We start from the raw sequence: 11,756 nt of genomic DNA, 5'->3' as shown, positions 1-11,756 counted from the left end.
TGCAATGCATGCCAGTTTTAACATAAACATAACATAACAGAACATAAAGCACAATCCTACTATAGTACTAGACATTAACTACTTCCACCCAAAATCTGACATCTGATTTAACATGAACAACACTTAAGACCTCTTTAAACAGATGGTAAATTTATTGACACAGACTTACTGTATTACAAAATGTTTTTTTGTTTTACATACCAATATGTATAGCAGAGTTAGCTGGTTTAAACAACTTGAGGAGTCAAATATTGACCAAAGAAATGCTGACCCACACCCTAAGAAAATGCACTTTTTAAGTCTATTAACACTCTACAGCGGAACTATCCAATTATCATTATAATTACATTTAATTCTTAATTATATTATAATTATACACAAACATAAGGATAGAAAAAAAGAGTCATGTTTGCTCGACAGCGGCAACATCTAATCACTCAAATGAAAATCTCATTAGTCCAAGCAGGTTTTGCATGTTACAAGGTGTGAGGTCATGTTATGAAAACTGACCATGGGTACAGGGTCAGGAGATGGCTCGTTCTATTCCAGGAAAGTAAGCCAAGCAGGTCATCATGATATAGCAGCCCTTTCTTGTCGGCAAGTCCACTTTCATTCATCGTAGTGAAGTGAAGAAAGGAACTTATCCACATCCAAGTCATGGGGGAAGCAATTTATGAGTTTTTTTCTTTGCTGCAAAATTCAAATGGGAGATAGAATTAGATGAGGAAATCAGTCATAATGTATGCTTTTCCTTACCTTTGATGATCATTCAATTAAAACATAAAATAACACAGTCACCAAATGTAGATATGCCAAAAAGTAATCATAATAGTGTCACCATGTGGTACAGTTAAATTTGGCTAACCACTAGCACCAAAAGTATAACCATATCCACAAATAACAACTGAAGTTTATTTATTGTTCGTGGCCTTTTTTGTTCTGGTCTTTTTTGGGTTCTTTCATTCAGTAAGTCAGCATCTTGCCGAGAACAGTCAGAATCCTTTGGTGTGGTCTTGGTCACTTGTGGTCACTTGGTTTTAGTGACGTGTGTGATCTAGGAGGCTGCCTAGAAATCAGTGACTCACCTCCAGGTTAAGGCAAAATGAAAGAATGAAAGGCTATCCAGATGTAACTGTGCTTTAAAACAGTGTCATTAAATAGGCCCTGTACAGACATTTTAATGTTGGTATAACAAAGATCATCTAGTCTTACCCGGTCTTTCTTTTTATCAGGAGATTGTTTTGATGCTTTCTTTGCTGGGGGGCTGGCAGTAGAAGGGGACTGCTTGCGCTTCTTTGAATTCTTCAAACTAGGGGGAGACTTCTCGCCCACTTCCTCCTGACGCAAACTGTCCTTTAGTGGAGTGCCAGTCCTGGCGATGGCGGCACGCGACAGGATCATAAGCGTGTGAGCGGCCATATTGATGCTGTTTTCACTACCTGCCTCACTGGCCGGGCTGCATGTGGGGACATCTGGAGTGTTATGGGGAAGAACATTTTTAGGTGTTCCCTCTGCATCTTTTCCCTTTTTCTGTTGCAAAGGAGTCCTCGGACAATCAACGGACTCTTCCTGGTTATTGCCAGCCCCGTGGGTTCGGAGACCAGTGAGGTCTGGAATGCTAATTCCAGACTTCTTACCTGGTCTGTGAGGAGAGCTGAGCCCCTGAATGTTCTGTAGCATCTCAGCTGCCTGTTTAGCCAAAGACTTGGTCTTTGAGGGAATTTTGGCAGACTTGGATGGTGTAACGGCTGGGGGACCCAAGTCTGATGTTCCTAAAGAGGAAGATGTTGACAGTTGCAACTGCTCTTGTGAGCTACCAATCACTTCGTTTTCCTTGTTGGCCGTCACTTTTGGTTTGTCCTGAGGAAGAGTCTTCTTCTCTATTTGTTCTTCTTCAGGCTCTTTCCTGCTTCCTTCGTATTTTTCTTTACTACTTATACACTTTAGTTCAGAAACAGACAACAATGATTTAGAGCTACCAGAATCCTTAGTTTGGGCTCCATCCTTATTAAGGCTGTGCTTTCCAGCTACAGGTTTGGATGTAGATCCTGGTTCGGAGTTTTTCACAGACTCTGGCTGAGACAAACCAACCCCGCTTCCACTTGCAGTTTGAGATTCTTGGTTGAGGATGGTTGAGTTCGTTTTGACATTGTTCTCTTGTTGTTGTGGAGATATGGGCATAACCAAGTTACCACTGGTTTGGTGATCTGCTGAACACCTGATGGTCTCCACCTTCCGTTTGGGCTTATTGCCACCCAGGATAGCAGGCCTGGTACGAGGGGCTACATGAGAATGGCCTTTCTTAGTCTGAGTGGCATTTTGTGAAGTCATTGTGTTTGTAACTGAAGATGTGGCCGTTGTTGCTGGTTTTGAGGTTGGTGGTTGAACTTCTGTGGGCGACTCAAAACATAAAATTCTCTTATGGCTGGCACTGGCATCCTTCGTCTCATTCTGCAGGTTCTGTCCCACCACACTGTTCAAAGTACCTAGAGTTAACAGAAGTGACATTAGAGCAATGAGCACACATATGCTGTTTTTCAACTGCATAGTACAGTAAGTCCGATTTTAGATCACCATTTGCAATAAGAGTGATTGGTGCAATTATTAGATTAGATTCAGCTCTAGAGCCCTCCCCTGTCTTCAATATGCCTCACACACTTATTAAACACATTTTAAATAATAAAATGCATTGGTACTCCCCACTAAAGCGTAATGATAATGAAAGATGATCGATAACAGATGGAATTGGGTCACGGTGTAGCCTTTAGCCTGGTCTTCAGGATAGCGCTGGAGTTTCTCCAAGCCACGTCTACATAATCCACACCATTTGCTTTTTGTAATTCCAGTCGACCGTTCCAGTCCAACGACTTACATAAATCTATTAACTTGTGTTAATTGTCAATGATGACCAAATGATTTTGTTGACGGTCCAGTTTTTCTTGACAATAATCTGACAGTGACGAGCTAAACATGGCTCTTTGATGACTAAAGCGTAAGACGTGTTTTCGTTGTTGACCAGACTGGACAAAAATGTTAGTGGGTACGTCAGCCATTCAAAATGCATGACATTTCTGCGTGTTGTGCTTGTAATACAGTCTTCCGTCACCACTTTGTCCTTCAAATTTCAAGATTTCACTCTTACGTATTTTTTAAATATAATAATATTCATATTAATAAAATAATAATTGTTAAATAAATCATGCTGTTTTTTGGTTGAATAAGGCCTATTATTAGTAAAAAAAAAAAAAAAGGAAAAAAAGCATATTTAAGTAAATGTCACATATTTTTTGCCTAAATTAAGTATTTTCAAACATAAAAAAGGCAAAATAAACAAATACAAATATATGGCATTCAGAAGACGCATTCAAAGACGCTGTGAATGATATGTAGTATTCGACACTGGTCAGTAGTTGTCAGTAATGTTACTGTAAAGTTTGGTGAGACACACACACCAGCTCTCTGGAACAACATGTTTTAACGGCAGATTTGGATTATCTCACCACAGACACAATAATTCCTAATAAAAATCTCTAATAAAAACAAGCGCGACTGTTGCAACCGTAACCCACACCAAGGTGAAACTCAACTCTGAACCTCAGACATCCTTTCCTGTCCGCCTGCCATTCAACTCCCCTAGAGAACACATTTGAGAATGAGTCTTATTTGTCTTGGGGTAAGGTTATTATTATTATTATTATTATTATTATTATTATTATTATTGGGTTATGGCTTATTTACTCTTATGTCTACTATATGGGGTAATATGAGTGTAAATGTGACTATAGTGATGTTATTTCATGTCGACAGGGCTCTAATAACGTTAAAAACATATTTAGAAGATCGTAAACGGGTTTTCTATGCTCGGGTTAGGTCTGAAACCAATTAACTACGATAAACGGGATTACTGTACATATAAGTTTTAGCATATAAATTTCTCACTTTAAATCAGTGGTTCTTTGAAACCAGCGAAATGCAACAAAATGGAGAGCAATGAAGCATATAACAGTCAAATTGCATGCTGAGTTTGACAAATTCATACATGTTGGCAGGTCTGTACTAATGTCGGAAGTTCTCCTTGTATGTGTGAGCTACAGTTATGTGTAGAACCTAGGTTCCCAAACTGGGGTACGCAGACTGCCGTAGGGGGTACGTGGATTAAAAATTAACAGCTTGACTACATTAGCGCCGAACACTTAGGTTTACGAAATGCGCTCGAACGCTTCATGTGAACAGCCACAGCAGGTAGTACAGTGCAGAAGAAAGATGACAGCATCAAGTTCATTGTTCTGTGTGCGTTAGATGAACAAATGAGTAAGTTGGATGATGAGGACGTGCATTAAAAGCACCTTATATTGTGTGCTAAATGAGAGCTGGTCTTCTTCCGCGGTGCTGGGAATAATGTGCGTTTTCTGAGCTGTATGAGCCTGTCATTTGGTTGTTGAATGAATGCACTGACTATGTTAGAAGGCCCCCAATTTTGCAAGTCATGTAAAATTTATGCTTTCACAAATTTGTTCAGCGGTCCTTGAACACGCCATGTGTGACGCAGATTGACACTTATGTGTATGACTTTCTCCGACGCTGCGCAGACAGACGTGCATTTTCTATTCTTCCTTTCACCTCGTCTTTGTTCACAAATGTTAATGCTGTGCAGAAATGCACAGAGGTGAGCTTTAATAATGTTAGCTCTGTACTGCTGTGCATTTTTGCTTGGTGCATAATTTCATGCTATATGCACTCATATGTCCTTTTGGCTCAATTAATAAGCCTCATATTGAATTCATTTCCTTATTGATTTCTGTACATTATGGGCCTTTTTCCTCACAATTATTTTCCCCATAATTATTACATTTAAGTGTAATATTATTGGTTGCATTATAATGATTATTTCCATGTTGTTCCAGACCAAAGCAAAAAAACAAAAGAGCATAAAGATCAGCTCACCTAAATTCACCAAACAGAAGGCAAACCTGCTAGGCAATATCTTACTCTTCTAAAACCCTCTTGTTTTAAATTACTAGTAGCCGATGTGTGCAGTTGAAATATAAAACACAATTTAAAAAAAAATATAATGTCATAATATATAATACAGTATGTATCAAAGATGTTTCATTGTGTGGTTTATGTTTTTACTGTAAGTGTGCAGGATTAGGGGGTACATGGCAATCCAGTCAGATGTTTGAAGGGGTACATGACTGTGAAAAGTTTGGTAACCATTGGTGTAGAAAATGCAGGGATTCATGGCCAGGCAGCAAGTGTTTGTAGTACATTGTCATGTTGACCCATGTTTCAGTGATTGTCTGAAACATGGAGGTAAAGGTCGCATTTTAGAGCTGTTGCACATTTGTGCAAAAGCGTTAAGGTTAACTGATGTTTTATGAAATTCAACACTTATAACAGTTACAACACTTGAAATACAACATGCCAGCCGTCGTCCCAATTTCCAATACTTTAATACTTTCTTTTTTTACTAAAACGAAAGTAAAACCTTTTTTGAGTTTTCGTTGACTAAAACTATCACATATAGAAATGACTAAAATGAGTCCGAATGACAACAATGCAATCAATGGTCATTAAATATGAACGCCACATTCATCAGTCACTTTGCATTGACCCTCTATGGTGAAGTCGAGGCGTAGACAGGGTTTGATGTGAGGCTGAGTTCTATAAAACACAAATTGCGTGAAGGTATGCTTACGTCACATTTCATAAGACTGAATATTTTTGTCTATCTGCACATTTTGGGTTTCTGGTGTACAGTCAGAATTCCACGCAGTTTTATCGATGAGACCCGAGGTCATTTTGGCAATTTTACATTATTGTTCAACCATCACAATTATGTGGATAATAGGCAGGACTGCAAATACTTACCACCAGTTGTGGACTGTTTGACTGCAACTATTGGGGGATTGGGCTCGACAGTTACGTTTTGCTGCATTGGCACAGACGTTGGTATTCCAACGAGCTGAAAAATAACATTCCTCATCAGTACCCTTTAAAAGAAAATTGATAAATGATAAAGCACAACTGATAATCAGGGACTTATAAAATCATGTTACCTGATTGGCCACCATTTGGACCTTTCCAATACCATTCTGTCCCATAATAGTCATAGGGAGCATCATGGGCTTAACAGGAGATGGGAGGATGAGTGCTGACCCTGTGAAGAAATGAAGACATTTTGTATTAATGCGGGGGCTAATAACGAAAAGCAACTGTCTCAATAGAGCACATTGTGTTTCTTACCAGAAACAAAACCTTGTGGTGGAGTTGCTGCAGTCACACTATATTGGTTAGTTTTGGGCATAAGTGGTCCTTTTGAGACAACAGCAGGTGCTTGCGACTGTCTGGCCGCAGCATCTGCTGTCAGCTGTTCCGTCATGAGTAAATAGCTAGTAGTGGTTCCTTGGAGAGCAGGGTTAACAGTGTCCAAGGGTAGCTGAATAATATAGCTCTGCTGAGCCTGTGTAGTTGCTGCTAATTGATGAGACGGAACTAGTGCTCCGGCTTTACAGGGCGAATTAGCTAAAGCTTCAGAGCTTTGTAAGCCACAAACTGCCAGCGCTGTTTCGTCCAAATTCGTGCTTCTTGGTGTGCCAGGTCCTCTTGGAGATTTGGCAGGAGAGGAAAGATAGATCGTGGGTATCTTTTCTGCAGGAATATTGGAAATAGCTGGATTCAAAGCTTTATCACTTGAAGAATCCTCATCCTGGTTATCGCTGATGATAATCTTCAAAGAAACTATGTTACTGGAATCAGTTGAAACTTTGCTAGGCGTATCGATATTGCTGCTCACAAAACCGGATGCAGCAGCACCTGGTATCCCTGACTTTGAGGATGCGGATAATGTACCTGTGGAACATGTTCCTGCATTTGATGCAGCAGCGTTAGCATCTGTAAGTGTGGCACCTGTGGAAGACTGAGGTGTCACTAAGAAAGTCAGAGGTTGTGTGTTTCCACCACTGCTTGGAAGTGATGTGGGAGGCAAGTCAGCACTCAAGTTATGTTGTACAGGAGACAAAAACGCAGGCTGATTATTCAGTGGAGATGACAGCGCTGCAGCAGATGGAGCTTGAGATCCTTGTGCTTGTTTACTTTGATTATTCACATAAATTACTGGTGCCACTGTAGCAGTGGCTCTTGATGCAGGGATTGCAGTCAGGTCAATAATAGGTGCCAAGGTGGGTAAGCTGTCCTGTGCCCCTACAGAGGCTGTACTCTCTAAAACGGTTAAAGATGTATCCATTGTGTTATCAATATCCAATGGTGATGGAGTAAACGTGTGAGGAAAGAGTTTTTCTTTTCCGTTTTCACTCAGGGTAGAAGAGAACTCGCCACAATGCTCCTCATGAGTAATTAGCAATCTAGCAGAGCTGTTTTCGAGTCGGGATGACCTACTGCTGGAACCAAGCACAGTCTTCTTCAAGAGAGTAGTCGGTTTTCTAGTTTTGCGTTCTTGCACAGCTGTGTTCTTCAATGTGACTGGTGTTAAACATGAGGATTCTTGCTCTGTGGTAGCTGTTTAACAACATGGAAGACAGAATCATTCAGCTCAGTCTACAGTATACCAGTGTGTCTGTTTTAAGCAGCTCTGAATTCAGTTTAAAACCTACCTGGACCGGTATTACCCGGGAGTTGCCCAGCGGTGGATGGAGGTGGTCCAGCGGTATCGTTCTCCTCTGGGGCACTGCTCATATCTACATCTTCTGCTCCTCCATCAGTTCTGGTTTTATCTGCAAACAAAAAAAAACAGTAGGATCATGGTAAATTATTATTCAGCAACATACCAAATAAAAACACTTAAAAAACAAATTAATTACTATAGTCGAAGAGGTCAAACAGGGCTTGAAAAGCAGGGTCAGATTCTGTTTGCTCCAAAATGTCGTGGATTGCATCATCACTCATATGTATTTCTCCCTGTATTAGAGCGCATAAAGCAGAGTATTAATATTTAAGTGTATGGACACATCACAAGTAATGAAACAAGTAAGGAATGTTTTTGATAAAATATAAATAATATTCAGGTAATTTAGCACCTGTAATCCAAGAATTTCATCAATCGATTGGTCGTCTTCCACTGAACTTGATGGGGCCTTTGGTATTAGGGGTGTTGGCTCACTAAGGTTTACAAGGAGAACACACAAAAAAAATCAGTCGTCATTACACAGTCATGGAACATATTTAAAGACGAATGGAAAAATCTCTAACTGCAACAATAGTAACACTTACTTTGCAAGAATTTTGTTAATGTTCTCAGCAAGCTTTTCTTGTAGCGATCGATCTCCTAATATCTTGTCACGTGCATTTTGTATCACAAGTTGCTGTGGACATACACATTTGTTATGAAGTTGGAGCAATAAATGTATATATTATAATTAGACAATGTGTTTTCTTACAGGGAAGTTCTCATCGACAGCTTCCTCAGGTTGTGGTTCAGCATTGACATTGCTGGCAGGCACGCTGAACTTGGCAGAACCACCTGAGCCTCCCACACCACAGCTCCTTTTTCTAGGAGTGTCCCTGAGGGAAGCAACAGAAAGGTTAATGTTTCACAATAGCAATAACACTGAATAAAAATATTTAAAAAAATAGTGGCCTATTCTCCCGTTTGCTCTTAAGTGCTTTTCTACATGTTTGATGTCGAGCACGTTTTCCTTATTCGTATTCTCCCATCCATGTCAGACCATTAACGATAAGGACTGAAAGTAGCTTCCCCGCTTCCTTGTACAAAACATAATGCGTACACGGTTGTTGTACATCAGGAAGGCAGGCTCTGCGGATGCACACAAGCTTTACCTAGCAATTGAAGCGACCAGTTAACTGTATGATTGATAGTCATCATTGAACCATTTGTGTTCATTTCAGATGAATGAATGGTGCTGTGGAAAGACAAGAACAATGTTGTAGGTTTATAGTAGTCCAGAAAATAAGGATGGAAGAAAGAAAGAAAGAAAATAAAATGGGGAAAAAAACTTCGTCAGTGGCAGTTGAATACTGTAGATGTAGATTACCGTAGTATGTACCAAACTTCAAGTGCAATATGTTTCACCTTCCTGGGGCGCTGGACTTTATTGCAGCCTTAGAAGCACACAGGTACAAAAGCACTTAATTTGACAGGGAATGCCCACATTTTAGGGTTGCTCCACCCAAGGTGCATATCTTTACCGAAGATGCGTAGTGACAGACTTATGTAGAGGGGGAGAATCCCGCGCAGTTGCGCGCCTTTTCCCCCTTACGCACATGGGAGAATAAGGCCCTTGGAGCATGAGAAGGTCTGCAAAGCAATTTCCTGAAGTCGTGGTGTTGTTTTTTTTTATATTGCAAACTAGTTGAGATGGTATCAACGGTGCCTATGTAGGTTAAAGTTGTGTACTGCACTCCTCTATTCCTTAAAAATGCAATTATTTATTCAATTTCTATTGCATATCCAGTTCAGGGTCACGGGTCAGCTACTGCCTACCCAGCAGACTTTGGGCGAGAAATGGTATACACTCTAAAGTAGTCACTAATCAATCACTGGGCACATATAGACAACCATTCACACTCACATTCACGTGTATGGACAATTCATAGACCAATTAAGTGAACATGCACGTTTTTGGACTATGGGAGGAAACCGGAGTACCAGATGTAAACCCATGCATGCATTTGTGTTTAAATATTTGCTCTCTAATAAGACAAAAGGCTACTCTACAAGCATTGTGTTGGTAGTTTGTTTGTGTGCAAATAAAAACAGTTCTTACCATTTCCGTCGCCCTGGGGACATGGGTCCTGGATTTAGTCGCTGCTCTGTAACTATTATCTGTACTGGTGAATCTCCTGAAATGGCCCAAGGACCGTCAAACTCATGTTTTAGCTTGGTGCATAATAAATTTGAATATAAATAATAAAGAACATAATATAATAAAACATAGCACTCAATAAATTGCTGCTAAAATAAACATCAAAAAGTAAGGAAAACATGCTTTAACCCAATCAAAAGGTAAAAAAAAAGAGAGAAAACGACATTACAGGCTTTTTTTATAAAAAATATACACATCCATTGAAAGACACTCACTCTGTATACTGAGTGACCGGCTGCCATCGTGGAACTGGTGGGGTGTGGCACTGCCTGAAGGTGCTCTGATTTGAGGAGCAGAGTAGCTCAAAGGTGTGGAATGGCTGGGAACACACTGTGAGCTGACTGCAGGGCTGTTGACTAAGGCTGTTTCAGAGATGGAGGAGCAGACCACACTGCTCCCTGAAGTTATGCTCAATACCTGCTGTCTCGCCAGGTTTGCCAGTCCAACACGGGAACGTGCTGTAAGGGACAAAGATTGGTCAATTAAGACTGCTTTAGTTTATGTCTGGACATGCCATTTGGGGTGTCCTCATTTTTTCACATGATTGTTTGTGTTTATGTAAGGTAACTCTCGTGAACGCTTTGCAACTAATTGCACAGAAACCATTGTCCATTTGTTAAATGATTATAAAATGTTGAGGATATATGGATTACATGTATGTTAGCATGTCTTCCGAAATACTTTTAACACAACCATTAGCGGTGTCACAAATGTAATTTACAGTCGTGTGGAAAAAAAGTAGGCAACCCAAAATTGAATCAAATCAACGTTTTTTTCCCTGTATAGACACATATATATATAAGGTTTGCAGGCATGTGTCAATTTGATTTATTTCTAGCGACTTACCCCTCTGACTTGCTGATATAGCTGGAGAACTCTGCAAGGACCTGCGATGACAAACACAACACGATGTGTCAAGGTAATAACGATTTTAGAAAAACTGGCCAATTATCCACTGTGATATATATGAATTACTTGATTTGTTTGAGTGTGAAATCCAGCTTTTTCCACAATGATGTCATCACAGCAGGTACTTCACTGCAAGTCTCTATTGAAAAGATGGAGAAAATACTAAACATGACACATTGGCTTGTCATACTATGAACAGTAAATGAAGTAATTGGAACTGTTCCGCTCACCTTTTGTTTTGGCAGCCATATACTCATTTAATATTGTTGTTAGTCCCTTTCCAAATATAGACTTCGGGGGATGAGAAAGGACAGATTTGATGCAATCTGTAAGTCATGTGATTATAGATGATTTTATTAAATGAGTCATTCCAACTTACAAAAACACAAGCAGGTACAGCCCCGTCTCCCATGGTATGTTCTGCATATTCCTTCAGGTTTGGGCTCTCCTGGATAAACGCTAAGCTTGTATCGGACAGACCTTCTTCCTGAAGGTAGCCTGGTGGCGGATAACGTTATATTAACTGATGAATATGACGTGAGATAAAAATTAACACATTCGCTGCAATCAAAAATGCGTTAGTCGATGAGCGAAAGCTTAAATGCTGTTTATATTTCTGTTGGCTAATGCTACAGCTACAACTTTCGCTCGATCAGAACACTCACCCAGAACCAAACGAGCTACGTCTGATGGCAGCAACATGACTGTCAACTGGTTGCTTTAATATATATATAGCCACCAATAGTCCAGCAACATATTCACTGACAAATACGCTTTAGAATGTCAAACTGCAAGACCTCAGTTGTATTGTTATGAAGGCGTTGTATTCAAAAGGCGGGGAACTCTACTCAACAAGCACTTATGACCCAGAAGTCGCTCGTCCTGTCGAATGGGATTATGGGAATTGGGGTTCTTTCATAAAAAAACAACCAACACGATGCGTTATGTTGCTCACCTTTCAAATTTGTTACTGTAAGTAATAAAAAAATATTCAACGGGAATTTG

At 40.0% G+C, this 11,756-nt stretch overlaps 1 protein-coding gene across 2 annotated transcripts; it reads right to left on the bottom strand.

Moving 5' to 3' along the window:
* Window positions 1-150: 150 nt before the first annotated feature.
* On the bottom strand, window positions 151-11,615 carry npat (nuclear protein, ataxia-telangiectasia locus). 2 transcript variants are annotated; one of them, XM_054793565.1, is made up of 17 exons: window positions 11,417-11,615; window positions 11,131-11,249; window positions 10,982-11,042; window positions 10,818-10,890; window positions 10,689-10,729; window positions 10,058-10,300; window positions 9,744-9,819; window positions 8,397-8,520; window positions 8,230-8,321; window positions 8,037-8,118; window positions 7,821-7,917; window positions 7,614-7,733; window positions 6,247-7,518; window positions 6,060-6,160; window positions 5,872-5,965; window positions 1,213-2,486; window positions 151-690 (listed from the first exon to the last, which is right to left on the bottom strand). In XM_054793565.1, the coding sequence occupies exons 1-17, from the start codon at window positions 11,451-11,453 to the stop codon at window positions 610-612; spliced, it is 3,987 nt and encodes a 1,328-aa protein (XP_054649540.1). In that variant the 5' UTR covers window positions 11,454-11,615; the 3' UTR covers window positions 151-609. The 2 variants fall into 2 exon arrangements, with proteins under 2 accessions (XP_054649540.1, XP_054649539.1); XM_054793564.1 differs by having other exon boundaries at window positions 151-2,486.
* Window positions 11,616-11,756: the final 141 nt, after the last annotated feature.

Source organism: Dunckerocampus dactyliophorus, chromosome 12 (assembly GCF_027744805.1).
Source record: "Dunckerocampus dactyliophorus isolate RoL2022-P2 chromosome 12, RoL_Ddac_1.1, whole genome shotgun sequence".
NCBI classification, from domain to species: domain Eukaryota; kingdom Metazoa; phylum Chordata; class Actinopteri; order Syngnathiformes; family Syngnathidae; genus Dunckerocampus; species Dunckerocampus dactyliophorus.
The sequence above is the reverse complement of the archived record's forward strand: the minus strand, read 5'-3'. Positions and strand labels throughout refer to the sequence as shown.

Coding starts and splice junctions, on each gene's coding strand:
- npat (XM_054793564.1), bottom strand. CDS start 11,453: ATGTTGCTGCCATCAGACGTAGCTCGTTTGGTTCTGG. Junction 8,119..8,229: donor ATTAACAAAATTCTTGCAAA/GTAAGTGTTACT, acceptor TGTAAACCTTAG/TGAGCCAACACCCCTAATAC. Junction 7,734..7,820: donor GTTTGACCTCTTCGACTATA/GTAATTAATTTG, acceptor TTTTGTTTGCAG/ATAAAACCAGAACTGATGGA.